The sequence below is a fragment of the Populus euphratica genome, unplaced genomic scaffold, assembly GCF_000495115.2.
Source record: "Populus euphratica unplaced genomic scaffold, PopEup_1.0 scaffold40.1, whole genome shotgun sequence".
In the NCBI taxonomy this organism is placed as follows: domain Eukaryota; kingdom Viridiplantae; phylum Streptophyta; class Magnoliopsida; order Malpighiales; family Salicaceae; genus Populus; species Populus euphratica.
This window is the reverse complement of record NW_011499912.1, coordinates 536,587-548,918: the sequence shown is the minus strand read 5'-3', so window position 1 is coordinate 548,918 and position 12,332 is coordinate 536,587. Positions and strand designations below refer to the sequence as shown.

Here is a 12,332-nt window from a genome sequence, read left to right as displayed (position 1 = left end):
ATTATATTATAAAAATATAATATATCATAACTTGAAATTTAAAAAATAAATTGAAAAAAATACCTTTACAAAAAAATAAAAATAAAATAAAAATAAAAAAATAAGAATTGTAATCTATAATTTTTATAAGAAAAAAGGAAAAAAAATATATTCACATGTAACAAACCAGCTAATAATTTTGACAATTAAGAGGCATCATACCTGCTAGTAACTTTTTAAGTTTAAATCTTAATTGATCATCATAAATAAATTAAAAAAAAAATCAAATTACCTTGCATGGTTTTTGAAATTAACCAAAAAAACATGTAAGAAGATCCAAAAACCCTTGGACCAGTGGTTTATTTCGTTTGATTCCAAGAGTAATAATAACTAATGAACAATAAGAAAAGGTCAAATTGCCTCAACTCATAACCTTTTGATTTTTCTTGGAAGAAAAAATAATAATATAATAAATATGTGTTTGGATGCACAATATTTTCCCTACCCGTTTATAGAGTTTTTGGTAATAAAAGAAAGGAAAATTCTTTCTTAAGTAAAATGTGTTCGGATGCACAATATTTTTTCCTGCCCGTTTATAGAGTTTTTGTAATAAAAGAAAGGAAAATTCTTTCTTAAAACCTATTGATTTTATATATTAATATTAATGGTCGTATTACATTATAAAAAACTTAAAAGTAGCCTATTTATATATTAATTTTCGACGTGGCATCCCAAAAATGAAAAGAAAAGAAACGACAACGGTTTATTATCAACCAGGCTAGGGATTTGGTGGGCCCGGACTTGCCTTTCAGATGTGAGCCCACACCGATTTTAGGGCCCTTTCAAAAACTCTTGAATCAAATCGAAAGTAATTTAGCTCAAACAATATTAATAAAAATGATATAGTGCATAAGAGTAGAGCTGGAAATTCAAGATTAGAGGAACACAAGAACATGTTGGGATATAAAGACTATTTACACACGAAAAAAACAGTATCCAATTATAATACATGTTGGACTAGGATGTAATATTTTTACGAAAAACCATGAATGACAATGGATATCCACGAGTCAAGTTTTACAATTATGTTTTATTATTCAATAAAAAATAAATTAGTAATATGAATATTTAAAGCATACATATTTCAATAATACAAATATATATCATGGGTTAAGTTTATTTCGGGTTTACCATATCCTTATTGAATTATTTAAGAGTTTATCTTAATCGGGTGATCATGAGATGTTCCTAACTATCAATTGGATGCATGGGCACTCCCACTTGACATTAATGCACATTTCTTTAGTAATCTAACACTGTTTTCCATGAATTACTTAACAAGTTTGAAGAATGGGGAAGAAAAGAATAATTATAGAAATGTCAAATGTACAGTGCACTTTGGTAGCATTATATCGTTGAAAAATCTTTTTTTTTTTTTTTTGATGAGCTAGATTTAAGAAAATAGACAAACCAGGCAGTGAAGATTGTGATCTATGCTTTGTGGTACATAAAATTAGAAATTTATAAGTTTTTCAGCCGGATTCAATGTTATTAAATTGATCTGACCAATAATCAACTCGGTTAAAAATAGAATTAATTCAATCAAATTATTTAATAAGTTTATTTATATTCTAATCAAAATTTAGTTTTTTTTTTAAACGGTGGTATTTTAAGAAACAAAACTATATTATTTTAATTAATTTTAGTTAGGAATCAAACTTGTAATATAAGTATTCAGCTAGATTGAATAACTGAATTTATTATTTATTTATTTTAAAATATATATTTAATAATGCGATACAGTGTATTATTATAAAGTGATTTTCAATAAAATAATTTTAAAAAATACATCAATTGTTTTTTGAAAAAAAACATTAGTTTAATTTTTTCACGGACAACAAAAGCAACGTTAAAACAAAACACTATATAAAAAACAAGGCACAAGATGTACTTAAAAGCTAGATTATGTACCTAACATTAATAGAGATTTCAGGATGTTTGATTAGGGTTTGGGATTAATTATGGACAGACAAGAGATCTGGAAGAGATTCGATGCAAACTGATTTGACAAGCAAAATGTTTATGGAACAGAATCAAGAGATGGAGTGTTTCTCATGGGCGAGCCAAGGGGAGGAGGAACAGGACAAAAACGCCTCTGAGGTGGGGGCTCCAAGGAAGCTGGCTAAAACGACATATGCTTTCGATAATAATTATATAAAGTACAAAGGCAGAGATTATGCTCATCTCAAGGATTTAATTTTCTTAGGGGTTTGTTCTTGGCAAAACCAATAATACCATTTGCATGAGATGCCACTATCGGCTTCATTTGAGCCTGCCTTTGCATATATGGCTCCACCTCAGCTTCCCAATTTCCTTGTCGGCCATTCTCCCATGCCCCACCACTCATGGCATATTATACGAAACCTACATCATATTTCCTTGTTTTTATCCTTTTAGAATAAATCACCCTACCCTACCAGGGTCAACCCAGCTCCTCCCTTGCCCATCCCTTTTTTTCTTATTAAATCTTTTATATTTTCTTTTTTAATTTTATTGTTGATAATATATTAATCTTAAATTTATTTTTATAATTTATTTTCATTTACGTTTAGACTGAATAAATTAATTGAATTTTAGACTGAGATAACCGCTACACGAATTAATCTTAAACTTGGGTTTAGAGATTTTAAGATTGATTTTTTTATTCTATATTTTATTTTTTTGTAATTGAATTTTTTATTTTTTTTTAGTTTTATATTTTAATATTTAATTGATTTTGAATTGATCATTTTAATTTATTTTAATTTATTTTTTATGAGGTTATCATAATTTTAAATAAATATCTTAATATTCTATTGGTGTTTAATTTTGTAAACGTTTATTTTTATTATCATATTATTCAGTAAAAAAATAATTTAAAAAATATTTGTTAAACCCAATAGAATATATGATCTAGATTGCGAGTTAAGCCACGTAGCTCAGTTTGATTTAATATGTTATTGTCTTACTTTAAAAAAGATAAAAAGACATTATCTTAAAAAAAAGTAAAGCCAAATCATGCTTTCACCGATTATATTAAATTTTTTTATTAAATTGATTGGATCATATCAAGACAATTTTTATACAAATTAATTTTAAACTTAAGTTGAGTAAGAAGTTAGATTGAAAAATTTTAAAATTAATTTTTTAAATCAAGTTTAATAACAATATCAAGTAGTTCTATACCATCTCAATATATGTTTTCATATTAAGTTTTTATATTCGACCTATAATATAATCTGGGTCAATAATCTAGTATAATATTTTAAAATAAACACATTGTATAGTAAAATTAGTGATCAATACATATAAGCTTTTAAGGTTTAAGGAATATTGTATAGTAAAATTAGTGATGAATACATATAAGCTAATACATATAAGCTTTTAAGGTTTAAGGAGTGAGAGGTAGGTTTATTCTTATTATTACTTTTTTTTATATATAAATGGTTTTTTTAATGCCAATAATAAGAAGTTTGTGGTATTTATAATACTAATATAGCAAAAATTTAAAAATTAAACCAAAATAACAATAAAAATAGTAACGAAAACAAAAACTTAATTAGTTGAAGCATCATTTGGTAATGAAGATTGGATATTCTTCTTAAAGCATTTCTTTAAACTGTGTTTGGGTTGAAAATAATGTTTTTTTGGATAATTTTTTATTTGATATGATGATTTACTGAGTGGTTTTCTTATAATTTAATAATATCTGTGCATTAACACTCAAAAATCATTGTTTTAATTATTATATTTTTCAGACAACAAGCATTTTAAAAGAAGGATCGAAGAAATTCAGATTATTCCTGTTCTGCTGTGACACTAATGTTTGATTAGCACGTAACATGACTTGACCCTTTCCTTTGACTAAACTTGCAATTTGATTGACCAACGTCTGCTACAAGTAAAAATATTAGGTCATTCAGCTAAGAATCTTAGAATTGGTGCCTCTAATTTCAACTCCAAAACTATCCCAAAAAAAGAAAAAACCAATATCACAATGTGAATACAAGACTATAGAAATTAGTTTTATCGACCTTAACACTGCAAATTAATCTAGAATCCAAACAATTTAAAATTTAATTTAAATTAGATTTTAAAATAAGTTAGATAAAAATTAATTCAGATGATCTTACACGTCCAATTAACTTGTTCCAATAAATTAGATTTTAAATAAGTTAGATAAAAATTAATTCAGATGATCTTACACGTCCAATTAACTTGTTCCAATAAATTAGATTTTAAATAAGTTAGATAAAAATTAATTCAGATGATCTTACACGTCCAATTAACTTGTTCCAATAAATTAGATTTTAAATAAGTTAGATAAAAATTAATTCAGATGATCTTACACATCTAATTAACTTATTCCAATTAATTGGTACCAAACTAGATTTAATTCAAAATTTAAAATAATATTATTTTAAAACAAAATAATTACAAATATTCTCTAGTTAACTGGTTAAATATATAATCATGAATTTAGACCAAATCATGAGTAGACCTAGTGTAATAAATTTGATGAAAAGACCGGTGCATGGAAAATCAATGTCCCTACAAAAAATAGAAAAAAAAAACCCTCTTTAACTAACAAGAAATAATGTAATGCAGTGCCCTAAGTTGGAGGACTTAAAAGTACAGGAGAGGGTGCTATGATGCATAGACTAGAAGGCCAGTTTGTCTCCCCATGATTGGGGCAAATCACTTGAACATTATAGCTTAGCTCCAAACATTTTATTGTTTGTGCATAGTTAACTTATCGGAAATTTGTGCCTTGTGCAACAGGATGGGTGGGCAATATTGAGCATGCGGTCAGCTTGGTGTGTAGGGATCCTCCATATACAGTAGCCTCCTGTAATGGACAGACAAATGGATATATAGATACATGGTGGAGCTCCAATGAAAGGCAAATTCTAGCTACGAGTGTGTGAACAAGCAAGACCTAATCATCTCTTATATTCTATATCATTCAAAATCCATGTAGGAAACACTATATCCTCCCATATAGAGCACATATGTAGCAGTTAACTTCCTGTCAGAGAAGATTATATATATCCCCTTTTTGCAATCAACGAAGGTTTCCATATTCTACTAGCAAAGAGAGTAGAGGCTCGAGAGGGACTCTTTCCTATGGAATCACAGGTTCGGAGAGAGTCAAGCATTACAGCACCACAGGCTCCTCCACTGCAGAACTCAGAAGAGAACGAGCAAGAACTCCCACAAGAAGTAAATGATCATAAGGAAGAGGCTAGGCCAACTCTCCAAGCAGATCTAGAGCTAACTACAAGTGATTCAAACCAGTGGTTCAATCGAGAGCTCAACCTTATTGACAACTTCAGGAGCATGGATTCATCTGAGACTTCACCAGAACCTCCTCAGGGTACTGACGGGGAGCAAAGGGTTTTCTCATGCAACTATTGTCAAAGAAAATTCTATAGTTCACAAGCACTTGGAGGACACCAAAATGCCCATAAAAGAGAAAGGACTCTAGCGAAAAGAGGGCAAAGATTAATAAGGAGTCAATTAGAAGCTTCAATGGCAGCTTATGGACATCCTTACTTCCACCACCATCACCATTCAAGCATGGCTTCTCTCCCTCTCCATGGTAGATCTCTTGGAATTCAAGCTCACTCAATGATCCATAAGCCTTCTCACCTATCATCTTCTACTGGTTTTGGAAACTTGTATGGACATGGCAGCTGGTCTAGGCCCCATATTGATCAACAACCAGGTATAGGTAAATTATCAGTGGAGAATTTTTATATGAATGCAACAACACCATCGCGTGCCAGTGTCGGTAGGTTCAACTTGGAGAGGACTAGTACTGTAGGTTCTCCGGCAGACCCTGGAATTGGTAGGTGGATAGGCAATGGTCATTTGAAGACTAATCAAGATGATCGTATTGACAAGCTTGACTTGTCCCTCAAGCTCTAAAATGTGTTTTCTTCCCCTTTCTACACTTCAATCTATCCTCAGAAACCTTCTTGGACTCGCATTTAGGTGAATTTTGGCTATAGAAATGCTAAATGATTGTTGTTTTTATTCACTTTCCTTCCTTGATTGCAATAGTTCAAGTTATGCTGCATCAATCATGTGAAAGCACCGTGTATTTTTTTTAATAAAAATATGAGATTAATTGAGCTACAAGACATAAAAATTTATGCTAAATCTCTAGGTTGAGCATCTCTCTCAATATTCCTAACTAGTAACGTAAAGTATCATTTGTGTATAAAGTTTCTAAGATATGGTCAATTAAGAGTATTTTATGATTACTGATCGTGAATCATGTGGTGTTCTTAATCTAGGATTACTCACTTGTAGCAATTTCTGGTTGCTTAAAATTGAAAATTTTGTAATTATATTCGAGCATGGTTTGATGAGAGTGGAAACAAGACTATCCTTCTAAATTGTCGTGGATCGTCATAAATCTAGCTAATGGAGCAAGAACATCCCGTGTAAACACCAAATAATATCAGTATTAATGAAATCACCATGTAAAATGTCATATCAAGTCCAATTCAATCTCATGTATGATCAAATGTTGTTGCTGCCTCGTAGATGATTGAATACATTAAAAACACTGTCACATAACAATAGTAATATAATTAATGATGATATTAATATTTTGCATTGGCTAGGAGTGGAGAGCATAGACATATACAAGTTTCTAGTGGCAGATTTTCTTTCTTTTTGATGTCTTTTCATGACAAAATTTACTGTGAGACTGTGAGCTCAACGTGAGATAATACTTTTTAAGGGGTCAATCATGTACCGAATTCGAGCTAACATCATTAATGACGTTGTCTGTGTAAGCATGAGCTATCTGCTCTCGACTGTCAAGCCCCTTAACTGGGAGCCTCGATGCGAATGAAATTGGCTAGAAGTCGAGGGTTTGGAGCTTGTAAGCTCTAGGTATTATCTCTCTTCTTAAGATGTGCTTTTCTGAGACAAGACCCGCAAGCCCGAACATGAGACGATAGCAGCCGGGTGAAGGGTTTTTTTTCTACATTATCAGTTATCACGGATTCGCCTTGCCACGAACAGAAAGTAAACACAAATATCTTCATATAGTGAAAGATTTGATACTGTTTACAGGAAATATTATCAAATTAGGCATTATAGAAAAGCAAAGGATAAATTGTATTTATGTGCATTTATTAGTGGTGGAGAAACTGTTGCCTTGTCATTCACAATTTTTGATTGAGACTTTCTCCATTATTTAAGAACCCTATACAGACTGTACGTTTGTCCTTACCAAGTAACGTGTAAGGTGTCTCTTTCGCAAACTGATCATTAAATCTAGGGAAGATTTGATTCTGTGTTAAAACAGTGTATAGTTAGCTTACATTGCATCACATTGAACACAGTTTTCTTCGTAGAATAGTGCATGCCCTCTTTTAAGGGCATAACAAGTTGAACCAGGCTGATCTCCTGCAATTAAGGTTTTTTTTTTTTCAAGGTTTTCTCCTAAAATAAAGTCAACTGTTTAGCAGCCATGCCCTTTTCAGTTTCAATTCATTACATTAAGTTTAGATCAGCATCTCTTTAAGAAGTCAGAAACTATACTAGAATCGGTTCGTGCAGAAACAGAAAATTAGGTCTTGCCTATGTGGCTGACCCCGACCTTTCTTACAAGATCAGGTCTTGGAGAGTCACGATGGCCTTCGATGCTTTGTCATGCTCCTTATTTGATACTCGATATGCCATGCTCAACAAGTATCAGATAAAGAGTGTTAAGAAGCATTAAAGGCCATCATGTTTCCTTGAGTTTCCTACCAAAATTAGGTGCATGCAAGAAGGGATCATGGAATGGATACTCATCCTTCTTTCTCCTGGCCCTTTTTTCACCAAGAAGTTGAGCAACTGGCAAGAACCTCCCGACTAAACCACAAAAGAACTGGCCATACCTCGTCAGACCTAAATGTCTGACCACGAAGACGGTACATGGACTGTTCACCCCATATAGCTGGTGTTGATCTGGGCAGTTTTCATTCCTCGGAAATTACTAAGCCTTGCATTTGACTAACAAAGATTCTAGAAAACCACAACCAGACCCTGCCCTTCATTTGAGCACAGTCATAGCACATTATTCCACAGGGTTACTGTTCATTGAAACCCACATCATCACCATCTCAACATTGCTTATTGTTCTAAGCTTTATATCAGATTCAAATTCGTTTGACCTGATTCTGCCACGGAACCGTAACATGACAACCCATGTTGGCTGTTTGTTTCAACACGAAAGCATAACAGTGTGTCCTGTTGGAAAATTATCAAGAGAAGAAAAGATGGCCACCATGACGTTATGGAAGCCTGCCAGTTAATTACTAGATATCACCGAAATAAACCTGACAAAAGGCAATATCATTATCTTACATCATTCAACACCTAAACACACCGACTTGATAATAAAATCAAATGTTGTCACATATTGATCCAATCTAATTACGCAAGCATGCAATTCTGTAATTGTTTTAATGTTTGAGCATGTTGATTTACAATAATTTACCACAATATGCCAAGTGCAACACAAACACAAATATACCTTCCCATCACAACCTGCTATGTTAGGCTTAACAAGGCCAACATCAATTGCGTTGCTAAACCCATCAAACAGTTCTACTGAAAGCAAGCCTCGACTGTGTTTCTCTTATGGGCACTTCAAAGGTTGGAGTGGGACGATTCCTTGAAAATATACCAGGACTGGATGCCAAAAGCAACGATGCTAGTGTCATTGGAAGAAATGGATTAGAGCACAAGATTCAAAAGGAGCAGAGATAGGAAGTGTGCCATTTGGGAATTGAATCAAACTCATTGTTCAGCCAAACAATAGACATATTGATATAGCTGTGACTCAAGTCAAATAAGGTTATACAGAAAACACGAGGGCCTTGTTGATTCTAACAGCAAGATGTCAAGAGCAATGGTTAGCAATCTATTTATGTGATTTTAGCCAATATACGGTGAAACATGTCACTACAAACTGTAAATCTTTTGCTCAATATGCATGTAAGATGAATAAAAATGATGAAAAGAAATCATAATTTAGATCCTAAAAAGAACTAAGACTGCAAAAGAACTAAGACTGCTACTTAAACTGTTATCTCTAGTTCCCATACTTATCCCTCCTCTCTAAAAGTCCCGTCTTTCAATGTGCACCCCCCAAATCATCATGAAGGCATAAATGTTGCAATAATCCTCCCTAAGGAATCCTCTGATTCACTGAGTTTTATTTCCTTCATCCATGAACCTTTGTGTGCCTTGGTTAGAATCCCAAGCAATTTTCAAGTTGGTTGAGATAAGTTAAAAAACCATTAGTCAAGTCCATAATGAGTGGGAGATTTTGCACATAGAGAGTCTCTAAGATGATGGTTCCCAGTTATGAATCTCTATAATCAAGCAGTAGCTTCCAAGCTCACCAGCTCATAATGAAAATTCAACATCCTCATTTACTGGGTTCGAGCTACTCTCAGTTATGCTCATAGCCGATAATATTTCCATGCTCAACTATAAAGAGTCCATACCCCAAGTCCCACAGAAGTAGGTTCCCATATGAGTGAATTTTTTACCATCCTTGCGATCAGAATTTTGGAGATAGAGCGGCTGCTTTCAAGACCCAAGCCCACAACTCAGGGTTTCAAGAGCATTGCACCAAGAAACGGTCCTATCCATATTCAACAATGTCTCCTAAAAAAGGTATTGCTATGCCTTTTCCCGTTTCTAGACAAAATTTGTTATCCAATTTTGAATACCTAAAGGAGAGCCTTATTTGAATATGCAGTTTCATGCACAATGGTTTCACTTCAAGAGTTTCTTTGAATAGTTTATAGTTAATTTCTTAAACATATGAGTTTCCACATTAGAATAGCAAGAACAAATGAAATTACAGCCTGGACCATTAGAATGCCTTTGCTGCTATTTTAGCAATTCAATGTGTAAAGTAAGTGGCCACGAATATAGCAATCTGATATAGCTATGTTTCAAAAGAAAAATTAAAATAAAATCAAACTGCCTATAATGTCTTCTGTTATGTAGAGTTCAGAAGTTCACGTTTCCACGCTTGTACTGGCAAGGCCACAAAAGAGAGAGAAATGCAATGTGGCTCAGGATAAATGAAATAAAGTATTTCCTGCAACTTTCTAGCTGTATGAATCAATCACTAGTAGTTTACCATCAGAATACCCTTAGAGAGTCATTAGTCAGGAATCCAAGAATTTCAGAATAACAGTGATCTCGTGAAATAATAAAAATAAATAAATAAATAAACAAAGCTGTCTCATAAAAGGCACCATAAAAAAACATCCTTCTATTTTTCTACAAAAGATTTGACCTTTCCAAGCCATTGTATAAGCTCAATCCTATCCTTATTCAGCATATAATCATGCAAGAAGAAAGAAAGTTCATCATTTACCCCCCTTGCCTCCAAGTACTCGCGAAGCCTCTTCTGAAGCTCTTTATTCAACTTCCTAAAAACAAAACATTTAGTCCAAACCTAAGTCAACCAACCAAGCAAACACTAATTGCAAAACAAACACAAGCACCACAATCATCAAAAGAAAAGAAAAGGTTCACACCTGAAATCAGGCCCCATGTAAGGCCTTCCTGGCATCTTCTCACCCCTGAGCAAGTAAACTTTCTCAATCTCCAAACGATCAGGCCACGCTGAGCATAAGAACTCCAAATTTTCACCACCATCCCCTTTGGAAACATCAACAATAAAACTAATGTGAAGACGCACATCTTCGCCTGAGGCATCATCTCCAAGTTTTGGAACAGTTTCATATCCGTCAAACATTGTAACTTCAAGTTTAACATCTTCAATATCATCATATTTACCCCTCATTATCATCCACTGCTCTCCTGATCGATCTTCCACTGTAAATGAATGAAATCTCGTCTCTGGCTACATAATCCAAATAACAAAACCAGTTACTATTAACACAACAAGTCATTCGCATGAATTACACAAGTAGAAAGCTAAAGCTTCAATGTGAGAAATTTAAAATCTTTAAGTAATGATCACACACATAAAGAACAAACTATCAAGAGCCCCTTTTTTTAACTGGGGATAAAGAAATAATTAACTCACTATTGGTATAGCAATTTCACTTCATAAATTAATCTCCTTAATAAATTACATAAGTAGAGATTTTTACTTTCAAGCTTAAATGCACACAAAAAAAAATCTTCTAAATAAATTACACAAGTAAATAAAGAACTATTATGAACCCATTTTTAATTTTTTTACCAGGGATAAAAAAATTATTACTTCAGTCGTAATATAACAATTTCACTCCATAAATCAATCTTCTAAATGAATTACACAGCTAAAGCTCATTACTTCCATGCATGAACGCCAAAAAAAATCTTCTAAATAAATTACACAGCTAACGCTCATTACTTCCGTGCGTGAACGCCAAAAAAAAAATCTTCTAAATAAATTACACAAGTAAATAAAAAACTATTATGAACCCATTTTTTTTATTAAACTTAAAGAGCCAGAAAAGCAACAATTTAACAACTCAATTCTAGTCTTTTCATGTTAGCTTCCTGTTCATTTTCTCGGCAACCAAACAGGAACCCAGAAGATATTCATCAGCAAAAAGTAAAAATTTAAAACAACAGGGAGATTTAAATATTGAAAGGACCTGGTATGGAGGGGCATATTCAGACTGGTAATCGATTTCCTTATCGATGATTCTGAGAATGTTAGCTTCGAATGGCGATTTAGTAATTTTGTTGTCAGCTGAGTAAGGTCTGGAGGATTGGAAGAGAAATGAAGATGTGATGGCATTTCTTGATTGGAGAAGTGATGAAGTAGAAGAAGAAGAAAAGGAAGAGAAAAGGGTTCTTGATGCAGTTCGAATCAAGCGAGCCATCGGAGTGTTAGCAAGGGAGATTTTTTTTGTTTTTGTTTTTTTTTTTGGGTGTGGGGGGTTTAAGGTGTGGGTTTTCTTTTCGACAAGCCTAAAAAAATCCCCAAAATATAAGGGGAATTTTGATTAGGACCCTCTATTATTTATTATTTTGATTAAATCCCAGTGTATTCATGAATTCTCAGTATGATTCGTCAATTTTTTTTAACATCAATTTTAAATAGTCTTTTTTTATATATTCAAAATTATCAAAATTCCTCTTTTTTTTTCACCATTTAAAACTTATATGATAGACTAAAATATATAAATCATTTCTATCACACGGTGAAGTTATAAAGTTTTTACAAGAAAAGAGAAATTATGTGTTTTAGGTATTTAGAAAATAATTACATTTGCTGAAGATTAATCATGGCTTTGTTTGGGATTGGCTGTATTTCCAAA

General features: G+C 32.6%; 2 protein-coding genes across 2 annotated transcripts; one reads left to right on the top strand and one right to left on the bottom strand.

The window, feature by feature from the left end:
* The first annotated feature begins 4,669 nt into the window (after nucleotides 1–4,669).
* Nucleotides 4,670–6,061, top strand: LOC105134081 (zinc finger protein 1-like). The gene has a single exon (XM_011038349.1). It carries the CDS (start codon nucleotides 5,146–5,148, stop codon nucleotides 5,947–5,949), a length of 804 nt encoding a protein of 267 aa, XP_011036651.1. The 5' UTR covers nucleotides 4,670–5,145; the 3' UTR covers nucleotides 5,950–6,061.
* A 4,053-nt stretch (nucleotides 6,062–10,114) lies between these two features.
* On the bottom strand, nucleotides 10,115–11,973 carry LOC105134080 (Mitochondrial glycoprotein family protein). Its single transcript, XM_011038348.1, has 3 exons — nucleotides 11,664–11,973; nucleotides 10,590–10,918; nucleotides 10,115–10,481 (listed from the first exon to the last, which is right to left on the bottom strand). The coding sequence occupies exons 1-3, from the start codon at nucleotides 11,892–11,894 to the stop codon at nucleotides 10,322–10,324; spliced, it is 720 nt and encodes a 239-aa protein (XP_011036650.1). The 5' UTR covers nucleotides 11,895–11,973; the 3' UTR covers nucleotides 10,115–10,321.
* Between the last annotated feature and the right edge of the window lie 359 nt (nucleotides 11,974–12,332).